The 14,078-nt window shown below is 37.8% G+C and overlaps 1 protein-coding gene across 1 annotated transcript in view; it reads right to left on the reverse strand.

Moving 5' to 3' along the window:
• mtmr6 (myotubularin related protein 6) overlaps nt 1–14,078 on the reverse strand; it is a 46,234-nt gene that overhangs the window by 22,539 nt on the left and 9,617 nt on the right. The window contains exons 3-5 of the mRNA XM_043691973.2: nt 7,604–7,766; nt 2,422–2,579; nt 31–159 (exon numbers count right to left, since the gene is read on the reverse strand). Coding sequence (XP_043547908.1) covers nt 31–159; nt 2,422–2,579; nt 7,604–7,766 — 450 coding nt within the window. The remainder of the gene's footprint in view (nt 1–30; nt 160–2,421; nt 2,580–7,603; nt 7,767–14,078) is intronic.

Raw genomic sequence — 14,078 nt, forward strand, 5'->3', positions numbered from 1 at the left:
CATGACAATAATGAACATTAAATACAATACCTGCTTCTGGTCAAAAAAATAAGACAATGCAGGGAATCTTCCTTTGCTCCTGAACTTGGAGCTCCCAACTATAATGGGCTTGCTGACACTTCTGGGAACATATACTTCTGTTGGATATGTATCACAAACCTGTTGGTGGAAATGAACAAGCATATTCATAAAATTAAAAAAACTTTACCAGCATAAAGAAATATCCACAACTCCCAGGTGCCATTTGTTATAAAAAAAATTTATAACAGTGGATACAGTCTATAGATACAATGAATGTCCAATGAGACCGAGGAGCTCAGGTGCACAGATTTTTCAAATATCACGAATAGGTGCAGAAATAATCAAAGTGGCCAGTGGAATGCTGTACTGGATATTGAGAAGACTAGAGTCAATATCAATAAGGTCGCAGAAGTTGTGCTCCACCTAAACAAATGTAGACCCTACTTGGAGCACTGAGAACAGCTTTGGACACATCACCTTGGGAAGGATATATTGACCTTGGATGGAGTAAAATGTGGGTTTACAATCCTGGAGTTCAGGGTTAAGTTATGAAGAGAGATTGTGTAAATTAGGCTAGTTTTCTCCAGAATTTAGAAGGTTAAAAGGCGATTTGATCAAAGTCTTCACAATATGATCAGGAAAAGCTGGGGCAGACAAAGATAAACTATTTCCACTGGTTGAGGATTTTTGAACTGGGAGACAATCTATAAACTGTTAAGACTGACCAGTCTGTTAAGGAGAGATGTTATGAAGCATTTCTACATGAGGCGGGGGGGGGGGTTGGAATTCTCTTTCACACCAACGATCACACTGAATGGCAGAAAAAGGTTTAAGTGGATGAATGGCCTACTCCTGTATGTTCCCACATTACATTTGCTTTGTTACAACAACAGAAATTTAATTTAATCAACTAATAAAGAGATAACAAAAACAAGTATCATTATTACTTTATATTGACTTCTACATGCAAAGTCATTTAAAATAACTCCCAGTATCAGATTTGATTAATAAGAAACATTACTACAAAAGCAGTACAATGAATTTTTAATTTTTCTACCTCCCAAAAGGGGGAAGTGACTAAGTATCTTAATTGGACAAGTATCAAATACTTTAACAGTTTAATAGAACAGTTCAATTTTACTCAAAAATTAGTTCAATGTCAATTTTTATTTTGATAAGATATTTTGGACCCAGTCTGCAAACCCAAAAGTACAACTTTGCAAAAAGATTAGAAAAAACAAAACACAATTACACTGTCATGGTGAAGACAGGGTAGAATAGAACAAAGAATAACCAGCTGCTACAACACAGTGTAAACCTCTGCTAATTTCAACCCGCCACCCAGAAAAGCTCACCTTGTGCCATAATCTGTTAAATTTTGTAAGGCAAAAGAACTATGCCAGAGGTCAACATTTAAAATTAAAATTAACACTTTTATTCTTTAAGTCCAACAGAGAACATTAAAACAACAGCTACTTACAACTCCTTTCTCTTAAACCCTATCATTTACTTCCCACTGTACATTACTGGTCCAATAAATTCCCTCTTAAATTTATGGCAAAATCAATTTCAAACCCAGGTATAGTCTTCAGATGTCGAATTGTCTCCACAGATTTCCCTTAGACCGAGTTTGATGTTCTGCTGCACAAATTTCTTATAGATAGGCACCTTTCAGAGAGCTGATCTGCTAGCCGTCTGTTTGTTGGTGGCTTGGCAGATCTCCCCCTAACTGTTCAAAATATTTGGGTTTTTTTAAACCCCAAAACATCAGATCATTTCATTGGTTTGATATCATCAAAACACTAAATTCAAATTCAATTGGAGTTTGGTAGCTTGGGACATAATTTAAACTAATTGGACGAATTCGAATTTGTTGTGTACCATGGCAACTCAGCTGCACTGTTGGTTTCAGTCAAATGTTACACTTTAAATTCTTTTAGCATATTCAGTGCCTTTCTAATTCCGTGCCAGCTTCCAGTCTCTCAAAAAGGGATAGTACGCATACCTAAACCTTCATAATACAGCTCTTACAGCAAGATAATACAAAATAACTGCATGCGAGAAATAAGTTACGAGGAGCATCTTACCCAGTTATTGTGTGCATTAATGGATAGTGAGTTCAAGATCACCATTGCCAAAAAAACTGGCTATAATGTCTCACCAATGTGGCCTTCATCAGCAGACACTTGATGAAGTGGCTTTTGGAACCACAGTTGGAACCAAAACAGAATCAATTACGTGCACAAAACATTGTTTCAAACAAAGATTACTTCACTTTGCTAAATACAAACATCAGTAAGAGGACAGAAAATGGAGGAAAATCCAAGTAAAATGTTATTCTTCACATTGCCTGTTCCAAAAAACATTACATACTCTATATTCTTGGCAACTCCCTCTTACCTTGTAACCTCGGTTTACATCAGTTAACTGCCAGATATCATTTGGAATTCTCATACGTTGATATTCATCATTTAAATTAATGACTTTCCAGCCCATTGTTCTCTCATATTCAGTCTTCTTAGGTGTATATGAAAATGCATAAAGGTCATCATACTTCACTGAAATACAGAGTGTATTCAATTGCTCAGTAAGTCTACAAACCACTTGTGAGAAATAAAATGACAAAAATTACCCATAAATTCACACACTTGTTCCAAGCAATATCACTACTTTTGACAAACATAGAAGTACTGATCGAGGGCTCTTGTGGAGCAGTGTTGGGGTCCCCATCTCTAGACCAGAAGTTTACAGCTCAAGTCCCATATGCCTCTTGCATCAAAAAAGAGGTTGACTGAAAATATCAAAGTATTGATTTTGTTTAAAGACAATTACATCAAATTTGAAATGACTCAGTATATACAATATTCGATGATAAAACTGCAATGTGGCAGAAGCAAAATTGTAACTAGGAATCATGATTATAACACAACACCAGGTTATAGTCCAACAGGTTTAATTGGAAGCACACAAGCTTTCGGACCAATGCTCCTTCATCAGGTGGTACCTGATGGTCAATACCACCTAATGAAGTGTCGCTCCGAAAGCTAGTGTGCTTCCAATTAAACCTGTTGGACTATAACCTGGTGTTGTGTGATTTTTAACTTTGTACACCCCAGTCCAACACCAGCATCTCCAAATCATGATTATAACAAGCATAGAATCACCCAAGAATTCCAGGAACCAGTGCCATCATCAACTACAGCTGTAAGATTTTTAAACGCATCAGATCCTTTCCTACATGGCAAGTTCAAGATAACCAGTTTTGTTACTGCACAAAGCAGAACTGAAACAGTTTTTAGTATCGAGAATTAGTAGAAAAATCGGTCAAAAGCAATATTGGGCTGCTCATGTACACCATCTAGTGGTTGGCTTCAGAGCAACATCGGTGGAAGTACAGGTGCTATTAACTCAGCTTGTTCCGAGGAAGGGTTACTCAACCCAAAATATTACCGGATTAGTCTCCACAGATGCTTCCAGACCTGCTGAGCTTTTACAGCAATCCCTATTTTTGTTTGAGTTACAGTTCTTTCAGTTTTTATTTGTTAACTGAGCTGATTATCCGATGAATTTCCAGAGGAAAAGTACACGTGAGAAATTGTGTGGCTAAACCAAAATAATTCTCAGCTAATCATATTTTGAATGTTTATCAAGTACCAACAAATCAGAATATAAACTTCTGTATAACTCACTCCACTGAATCTTAAAACAAAAGATGAAATCCTCCTGCAAGTAGAATTTAGCGAGTTAGGCAAAAGCAACATCTGGGAGAAAGTAAGTACTGCAGATGCTGGAGTACCAGAGTTAAAACATGTGGTGCTGGAAAAACACAGCAGGACAGGCAGCATCCGAGGAGCAGGAGAATCGACATTTCGGGCATAAGCCCGAAATAGAGCACAGATTATTTTAGATTCACTTTTATTCAATGAGAAAAGCCAGAACAACAACTTTATTGCAAGAAATATTTCAGAAATAGTCACTATCTTATAAAAACATAGAATAGATCAGGAGTAGGCAATTCAGTCCCTTGAGCCTGATCCATCATTCAATATGATCATGGCCAATCATCCGACTCAGTACCTTGCTCCCACTTTTTTCACATGCCCTTTGATTCCCACATCTAACTCTTTCTAGAAAAGATTCAATGCTTTGGCCTCAACCACTTTCTGTGGTAGAGAATCCCACAGACTCACCACACTCAAAGACATTTCTCCTCATCTGTCTTAAATGGCTTACCTTATATCCTTAGACTGTGACCTCTGGTGCTGAACTCCTTGGTCACTGAAAACTTCCTTCCTGCATTTACCCTAACTAGTCTTGTTAGAACTTTATAGGTTTCTTTAACATCCTTTTTCTTGCAAACAACAGTCAATATAATCCTAACCGATCTAATCTCTCTTCATGCATCAGTCCTACCAGCTCAGGAATGCGTCTAGTAATTTTTCATTGCACTCCCTCCATTGTCAGAACATTCTTCCTTGGATAAGGAGAGCAAAACTGCAAACAATAGTCCAGGTTCTGTCTCACCAAGGCCCTATGCTATTGTAGCAAGCTATCCATGCTCCTGTACATGAATCCTGCCACTATGAAGGCCAATTTGCCATTTGCCTTCTTCACCACCTGTTGCACCAACATATGATAGAAGTTTTCACTAAAGTTTTGAAAATACATAGCTCAATTGTAAAAAAAACAAGGATTTTAAATCCAAAAACAATTATAAAAACTATGAAAAGGAAAATGGTTGTAATTAATTAAAAGCAAGCATTTAAAAAGGTTTGACACAGAAAATGGCTCTCATGTAAATAATGAATAGATTTTTTTTAAAAACTAGTTATGTTAAAGACACCAGATAAGAGAGAAAATGATGGCTAGCCAATAAAGAAAGTTAACAAAGAAGGCAGCTTATAAAGTTGCCAAGCAAGTTGGCTGCCTGAGGATTGGAGAAATATAACCCAAAGGAGGATCAAGAAATTGATGGAGAATAACATTTGAACATAAAATGGCAAGAAATATAAAAATAGATGACAAAAACTTCTAAAGCCTTGTTAAAGGGAAAAGATTAGCAAATACCATTAGGCTTGAGAAACAAACTAACCATGTACATGTTTTTACAGTGGAAGACACAGCTGGTCTCCTAGAAATAATTAATATCCCAGCAAGAATGTGGAACTGAAAGAATTTCATATTGGCACAAAAGTAGTATTGGAGAAATTAACTGGACCAAAATTGACATTTCCCCAGGACTCAGTCTTACAAAAGATGGCTACAGAAATATGGAATAGATTGGTAATCACACTTCAAAATTCTATTAAGCAATGAGCCTGCAGATTGGAAGGCTGCAAATGTAGCCTCCTTGTTCAAGAAAAGAGGGAGACAGCAAACAGGAAACTTAGTCAGATATCAGGAGTAGGAAAACTACAAGATTTTAAAAAAGGACATGATACCTTTACGTAATGGTTGTTTAATTGGACATAGTCAACGTGGATTTATAAAAGATGGAATCATGTTTGACAAACCCGATAGGTTTTTAAAGAAAAAAATGTTTTAGCAAACTTGAAACAGGGGAACCAGTGGTTGTAGGTATTTAGATTTTCAAACTGGAGAATATGTTTTTAAAAAAAGCATGAGAATGGAAGTAATATACTAGCATGGACGAAGACTAGTAATAAGCAGAAAGCAAAAACTAATGAATCACTCAGGTTGGTAGGCTATGACCAATACCACAAGATCAGTGCTTGCACCCTAGATGTTTTCAATCTATATTAATGATTCAGATGCAGAGGCCAATTGTAATATTCCCAAGTTTATAGATAATATAAAAGCTAGGTGGTGATGAGAGTTGAGGAGGATGCTTTGATAAGAGGAAGAAATGCAAATGATGTGAACTGAGATAAGAAAAGTACATCTTCAGTCAGGTGGTGAATCTTTTGATTTTTTTTTTTACTGGAGTTGGCTAAGAAAACTAAGTCATTAACAAGTTCAAAACAGAGACTGATAGCTTTCTAATTGCTAATGACATCAAGAAAATACAGGACAAGGCAGATATCTAGCCATGACCGAGAATGACAAACTAGATGCAATTGGTTGAATGGCTTAATTTTATGGACCTATGCTGTAACAACAAGATTACTCCCATTTTCTCTGGAAACTATTGGTGCTGTTCAGAATTTTGAATGTTTCAGTGATATGGGTGCAAAGTCTCTCCAAACTCAGTTGACATGACTCAAACTGGTATACATAGGACAATACCAACTTAAATTGGTGAGACCCGAATTAACTGACTGGTCCAAGATATGCAATGAAAATGAGTTAACCTACTTAACCACTCAACTTCAAGTGACACTTTGGTAGAGTTGTACGACACAACCAACTGCATTTCACACCTGAAACTACTTCACAGCATTGGCCAAAAGGTCACCTTCCTGCAATGTAAAGGTGCAGTCAAGTTGAAATTTTCATTGTACATGGAGTCATACAGCACATGAACAGACCTTTCTTCAGTCCAACCAGTCTATGCCGAACATAATCCCAAACCAAACTAGCCCCACCTGCTTGGTCCAGGCCCATATCCCTCCAAATCTTTCCTATTCAAGTATCTATCCAAATGTCTTTTAGACGCTATAATCGTACCTACACGCACCACTTTCTCAGGAAATTCATTCCACACACGAACCAGTGTGTCAAAACGTTGCCCCTCCACGTATTTTTTTAAAAAATCTTTCTCTTCTCATCTTAAAAAAATGCCCCCTAATCTTGAAACCCCCTACCCTAGGGAAAATACCCTCGCCATTCACTTTATCTATACCCTTCAATTTTATAAGGTCGCCTCTCAACCTGCTATGCTCCAGTAAAAATAAAAGACCCACCCTATCTGGCTCTTTTATAATTCAAACTTTCAATACCCAGCAATATCTTGGGAAATCTCTTCTGAACCCTCTCTCGCTCAATAATATCCTTCCTCTAACAAGGCAACCAGAACTGGACACTGTACTCTAGAAGAGGTCTCACCAAAGTCCAGTACAGCCTCAACATGACATCCCAATTCTGATACTGAAAGGACTAAGCAATGAAAGTAAACTTGGTAAATGTCTATTTAATCACTGTCTATATGTACCTGCACCCCTAGGTCCCGCTGTTCTACAAAACTATAAGGCTCTATTCCCCATTCACAAAAAAAGGACAAAGGAAAATTTTTTCAATATTTTTTGAATTAGACATTTTTGATATGGTCGTTGCAAATGCGATTCTGAATTTATTGTTGCTTACAGATTGAAACTTTTGCCTGGATCCTTTTTATAAGCTTAACTACTCATTACTCACTTGACGCAAGTTGGCTCTAAGACATTAAGAATAGTCACATAAGATTGTGACTACATTTTAATTGAAATTTGTTTCAGGTCAAAGCTATAACTGTCCAGCTTAAAAGTAACAAGTAAATCTAACATTTATAGTGCCATCCTAAACAAAGTAAACTGAACAGATGAGTAAATAATTAACTTTTTATAAGATATCTATCAACTAGCAAGAACTCAGCAAAATTAAATTCGATAACTTAATGTTTTGAGATCTTTATCAACATGCATACCTGGTCGTGAGAGCTTGAGCAGAGAGTTGAAAATGTCATGACAGTCCCTTTCTCTTGGAATGATGAAGTGAATGACCCGAAAATTCTTGCACTGAATTACTAATGGACACCCAACTGCTGTCAGAGAAAGTTTTTCTACTACAGCAATGTGATGATGCATTATCTAAAAAACAACCAAATATATACATTTTAAAATATCAAATATGCAATTAATATTTGCTAAATTAAAAACTTAAGAACTGCAGATGCAGGCAAACAGATGAACAGAAATTGCTGGAAAAACTCAGCAAGTCTGGCAGCATCTGGAGAGAAGGCAGAATTAACATTTCAGGGCAAGTGATCCTTCTTCAAAACTGTCACTGCACCCAACTCTGCACAACTCTGCTCTACTGCCTTCCCAATATTCACAAACCGGACTGCCCGGAGAGATCCTCCAGCCCCACAGAATACATCTCTTCCTACCTCAACTCTATTTTCTCCTCTTGTCCCATCCCTTCCCTTCCTACTTTATGCCAGTTTCACAATTTCCAGTTCGCTGGTTCCAGCCACCAACTATTTACAATGAATGTGCAATCTACCACCCTCCAATTGGTCGAGCTTGTCCTCACTTTCAGCATCTCCTTTAATTCCTTCCACTTTCTTCAGATCAAAAGGAGTGGCATTGGCCCCAGTTATACCTGCCTCTTTGTGGTGTAAATAGAACACTCCTTGTTCCAGTCCTACTCTGCCCCGCACCCACAATTCCAATACAATGGGAGAGTTCTCAAGGAGGGTCACAGCACTAGAAATGTTAATTCTGCTTTCTCTCCACAGATGCAGCCAGACCTGCTGGAGTTTTCCAGCAATTTCTGTTTTTGTTAACTATCTGGGAGTAGAGAAGAAACAAAAGATAAAAGTAGCTAAAGCGACCACTGTATATAATAGATTTGTGTAGGAAAATATGCTAGAATGCAGATAAGTGAGATCATCATTGATGATTCCAGTTAAAGAATTAAAATAGCATGGCCCTTAAACATTCTGCCATTAAATAACTTTATTGAAGTTCGTAAAAGACTACATCAGTAGGAAATACCCCTTGTTAGTGTTTGTGTTGTATTTAAATTCATGATTCCTGCAAACTAACACTATTCAATTTTCAAATATTCTCCAAAAATTTGATTCTTCCAAATTACTGCATCCTTAAGTATCTTTTTAAATAATTAAAAATAAATTCCCAAACATTAAAAGGCAATGATGTACATATTTAAAGTATCTGCTAGAATTCATAAATTTTAGTCTAGAAAAATAAAAGCACCCCAAAACAATTTATACAGACGCTTAACTGGCAAGCCCTCTAATATAACTATACGAACAGAACAGAAAAATCTAAATAAGATTGTTTCTGGTTTTTGTGTCAAGGGAAATCTTATAATTCAAGATCTTCAGAACCTAAGCAAGTAAGGAACATGAGAAGTACTCATAGCATTGAAAATCACAAAAACTTAAAATAGAAAAATATAAATTGGAGGGGGATAAGACATTTAGGATACAATAGAAATATAGGAAATCTACTGATTGACAGGATATGACAAATGGTATTCCTCATGGATGTGCTTATCACTGATACATCAACTCACTGAGCTGTAGGTTTGATATCCAGATGTTTCATTACCTGACTAGGTAACTTCATCAGTGGCGACCTCCAAGTGAAGCGAAGCTGTTGTCTCCTGCTTTCTATTTATATGTTTGTCCTGGATGGGGTTCCTGGGGTTTGCGGTGATGTCATTTCCTGTTTGTTTTCTGAGGGGTTGATAGATGACATCTAGATCTATGTGCTTGTTTGTGGCGTTGTGGTTGGAGTGCCAGGCCTCTAGGAATTCTCTGGCATGTCTTTGCTTAGCCTGTCCCAGGATAGATGTGTTGTCCCAGTTGAAATGATGGTTTTTTTTCATTTGTGCGTAGGGCTATGAGGGAGAGGGGGTCGTGTCTTTTTGTGGCTAGCTGGTGTTCGTGTATCCTGGTGGCTAACTTTCTTCCTGTTTGTCCTACGTAGTGCTTTTGCCACAAACACTACGTAGGACAAACAGGAAGAAAGTTAGCCACCAGGATACATGAATACCAGCTAGCCACAAAAAGACACGACCCCCTCTCCCTCATAGCCCTACACACGGATGAAAAAAACCATTTCGACTGGGACAACACATCTATCCTGGGACAGGCTAAGCAAAGACATGCCAGAGAATTCCTAGAGGCCTGGCACAACGCCATAAACAAGCACATAGACCTAGATGCCATCTATCAACCCCTCAGAAAGCAAACAGGAAATGACATCACCACAAACCCCAGGAACCCCATCCAGGACAAACAAATAAATAGAAAGCAGGAGACAACAGCTTCGCTTCACTTGGAGGTCGCCACTGATGATGTTACCTAGCCAGGTAATGAAAGGTCTGGATATCAAACCTACAGCTCAGCGAGCAAACCTACACCCTAAACCTCAACTTGAGCTACAAACCTTGCGAATACATCAACTCTTCTCACATCTATTCCAGTTTCAGAAATAGAATCTTGAACATACAAGTTTACAAATTACATTAAGACAAAGGACAGACAGATGAAGTGAATGCACAAACTGTGGTAGAAAGGAGGTAATAAAATATAAGATCACCTACTTCGGTTCCAAGATAGAAAACAACATTTTAGCAGCAAAGACAAGAAGCTGCAAAGGTTCAAAACAATCTGGGTGTCCATGCACACAACTCATTAACAATCAGCACACAAATGCAAAAATACATCAAAAGGGCTGAAGAAAAGTTGTTTTATTTTCAATCATTTGAAGTAAAACAACAAAACATTAAGCACTACAAAATCTAGATGCAATCAGGGCTTAATCAGGAGAATGTGCAGCTTTAGACACCAAAACGAAGAAAGAATACAGTCTCAGAAACAGACCCTTCAGTCCAACTAGTCCATGCCTATTATGTTCCTAAACTAAATAGTCCCAGCTGCCTGCATTTGGCCCACGTCCCTCCAAACTTCCCTATTATGTACTTATCCAAATGGCTTCTAAACACTAAACCCTGTATCCACCACTTCCGCTGGCAGTTCATTCCACATATGAACCACAAATAAAAATGTCCCTCACCCTTTTTAAAATCTATCACCTTAAAAATTCCTCCCTAGTTTTAAGCCTCCCACCCTAGGGAAAAGGCCTTTGCTATTCACCTTATCTATACTCATGATTTTATAAGCCTTTATGAAGGTCACCCTTCAATCTTCTATGCTCCAGTTAAATACATCTCAGCCTAACTAATCTATTTTTATAATTCAAACCCTCTAATCTTTTCTAACTCTCTCCAGTTTAATAATATCCTTCCAAGAACACACACACAAGCTTTGGAGGAGAAACAATGCAGACTCATCATAACTTTACTCAGCTTAAAAAAAGGTTGCAAAAACTTGTTGGCATTCACTTGAACCTAGATTTTGTGGAATAGTCTAATTGGGGTGAGGAGATGGTGGCATTCAATTAATAAACTTGTCATATAAAAAGTTAGACATAAGGTGAGGGAGAAAGTTTACAAAGGGACCTAAGATGCAACTTTTTCACAGAGTAACGAGAATATGGAATGAGCTGCCAGAGGAAGTGGTACAGGCTGGTCCAATTACAAGATTTAAAAGGCATCTGCATGGGGACATGCATAGGACGGGGTTGGATTGATAATAGGCCAAATGGGACGAGATTAATTTAGGATATCTGGTCAGCAGGGACAAGTTGGACTGAGGGGTCTGTTTCCATGCTGTACAACTCTATGACTCTAAATGGTGATCATGAAATTACCAATTGTTGGATAAACCCATTTGCTTCACTAAATTACCTCCAAAGAACGAAATCTGCCATTCTTGCCTAGTCAATGTTTTCCAGACCCAAAGCAACATGGCTCTAAACTACCCTCTGAAATCATCCTGGAAGTCACTCAGTACAAAGGCAATTAAGGATAGATAACAAATACTGGTCTTGCCAGTAGTAACAGATATTCTTAGATGGGATGCAGATTTTAAAAAAATTGAAAAAGGGAATTGACTTAGTTGATATAGAGAAGGGAATTCCTTGGCTGAAGGAACCCAAAACAAGACAGAACAAGGTTCAAATCAGAGCTAGAATATAAGCGTAATCAGCAAGTACTTTTGATAGAAATGGGACTGGAAATTTGAACAACATTCCACTCATGATGATAATGGCTGTGGGGTCAATTGAAATTTTTAAGACCAGAGTAAAAAAGAATTGGTAGCAATGATAGGTAAGCAGTACTCAAGTAGAAATCAATAGACACTGTAGAGGGAAATAGATTTGAAAATCTGAATAGTCTATTCTGGTTCTTAAGTTCCCAAATGAGCCAATAAATAAATCACAAACTCTGCACTTCAAAATTATATTAATAATACCTTAAATATGGGTAAAGTGAAGGTGAAATCTTCCTTATAGAAAGGAAGCAATGGCATAGTGACAAATTTGCTAGATTAGTAATCCAGAACTTCAGGTGCATTTGAATCCCAACCATGGCAGATAGTGTAATTTTAATTTTATTAAACAAATTGGAACAAAAAGCTACTGATAGTGGCCATGTAACCATTGTCTGTTTTCTTATGAAAACCCATCTGGTTCAATCATGTCCTTTAAGGAAATCTCCCATCCATACTGGTCTGACCTAAACTGACTGAAGATCTCAATGTTGACTCTTAAGTGCCCTCAAGGTAATTAGGTATAGCTTATAAAAATGCCAGAATAACAAAAGGATCTGCTGAACTCTTTTTCAGTTAATCTACCCTGAGATTTGTTGAAGCTTCAATATACCAGGATTAAGTTTAGAGACATGACAATTGTTACAAGTCAAGGAGGACCAGGAGGCCAAAGCATTGAACAGCAGGAGCTTTATCAAGAAGGTCACAATCAGATCAAGCATGATTTTATTTCATGTTGGAACTGGCTGAAGCAGCTGACTGGCTACTTGTAATAGTAATTCTTATATTCTCTGCTAAGACATGATATTAAAAATTATAACATTAAACACAATTGAACATGAGATCTTAAAAAGCTTTCTATACAAAACTGTAATAGTATTTTAGAAATTTCAAGGGGTGGGCACTAAATCGGATCTAGAAATAGATTCTTAAATATTTTGGCTCAGACTATATTCAAACGTTGTCAGTGGAAATGCAGGAGTGTAACTATGTACCCTGAATACACAGTTTTCTGGCCTCTGCTAGCTAATCCAGCAGTTTAAAGTTAGTAGGATAGGGTTATTAGGGAACTTAGATTGTAATAGGCATAGAGACCATCTGCAGTACTGTTGTAGATGATTTCTGTGCTGCCATGAAAGTCAAAAAGAATATTTGCATTTTTAATTTTGTATCATCTCTAACCAGTTATTTGATCAGTTCGATAGGCTTCTTGCCCATTGATAATCGAGTCTCACATTTTCCCAATGTTAGCTTCTTTCAATGCAAGAAGTATACGAAATAAGGTAGGTGAACTTGCAGCATGGGTTGATACCTGGGACTTCGATGTTGTGGCTATTACGGAGACATGGGTAGAACAGGGACAGGATTGGCTGTTGCAGGTTCCAGGGTTTAAATGTTTTAGTAGGGTCAGAGGTGGGGGTAAAAGAGGGGGAGGTGTGGCATTGCTTGTCAAAGATCGTATTACAGCGGTGGAAAGGACGATGGATGAAGACTCGCCATCTGAGGTAGTTTGGGCTGAGGTTAGGAATAGGAAAGGTGAGGTCACCTTGTTAGGGTTTTTTTTTAAATACAGGCCTCCCAATAGTCCTAGAAACGTAGAAGAAAGGATTGCGAGGATGATTCAGGAGAAGAGTGAAAGTAATAGGGTGGTTGTTATGGAGGACTTTAACTTTCCTGATATTGAATGGGAAAGCTATAGCTCTAGTTCGTTAGATGGGTCGGTGTTTGTCCAATGTGTGCAGGAGGGTTTCCTGACACAATATGTAGATAGGCCAACAAGAGGTGAGGCCATAATGGATTTGGTTCTGGGTAACGAACCAGGCCAGGTGTTAGAATTAGAGGTAGGTGAGCACTTTGGGGACAGTGACCACAATTCGGTGACTTTTACTCTAGTGATGGAGAGGGATAAGTGTGCACTGCAGGGCAAGAGTTATAGCTGGGGGCCTGTACTGCGCTGTATTCTTCTATGATCTATATTAACATATCATTGGGAAAAATGTTTGAACAGTTTTTCAAGGAGTTATGATACTTTAAATGTCCTTGTACAATCAGGCAAAGTCAACATGGTTTGGTGTTAGAAAAATAGGGTGAATGAAGGGCAACCAGTAAACATAGCTTATTTGTATTTCCAAAGGCAGTTAATAAGGTATCAATTTGAGCATGAAAGCGCTGTTTTCATCTAGAAATCACTGCATGAACATGTATTCCAAACTTGCAGCATGCTCAGGTCATATATGTTCTAGCATACACTTTT

This window comes from Chiloscyllium plagiosum, unplaced genomic scaffold, assembly GCF_037043375.1.
Source record: "Chiloscyllium plagiosum isolate Xiang-an unplaced genomic scaffold, Cpla_swu_hap1 HiC_scaffold_6, whole genome shotgun sequence".
In the NCBI taxonomy this organism is placed as follows: domain Eukaryota; kingdom Metazoa; phylum Chordata; class Chondrichthyes; order Orectolobiformes; family Hemiscylliidae; genus Chiloscyllium; species Chiloscyllium plagiosum.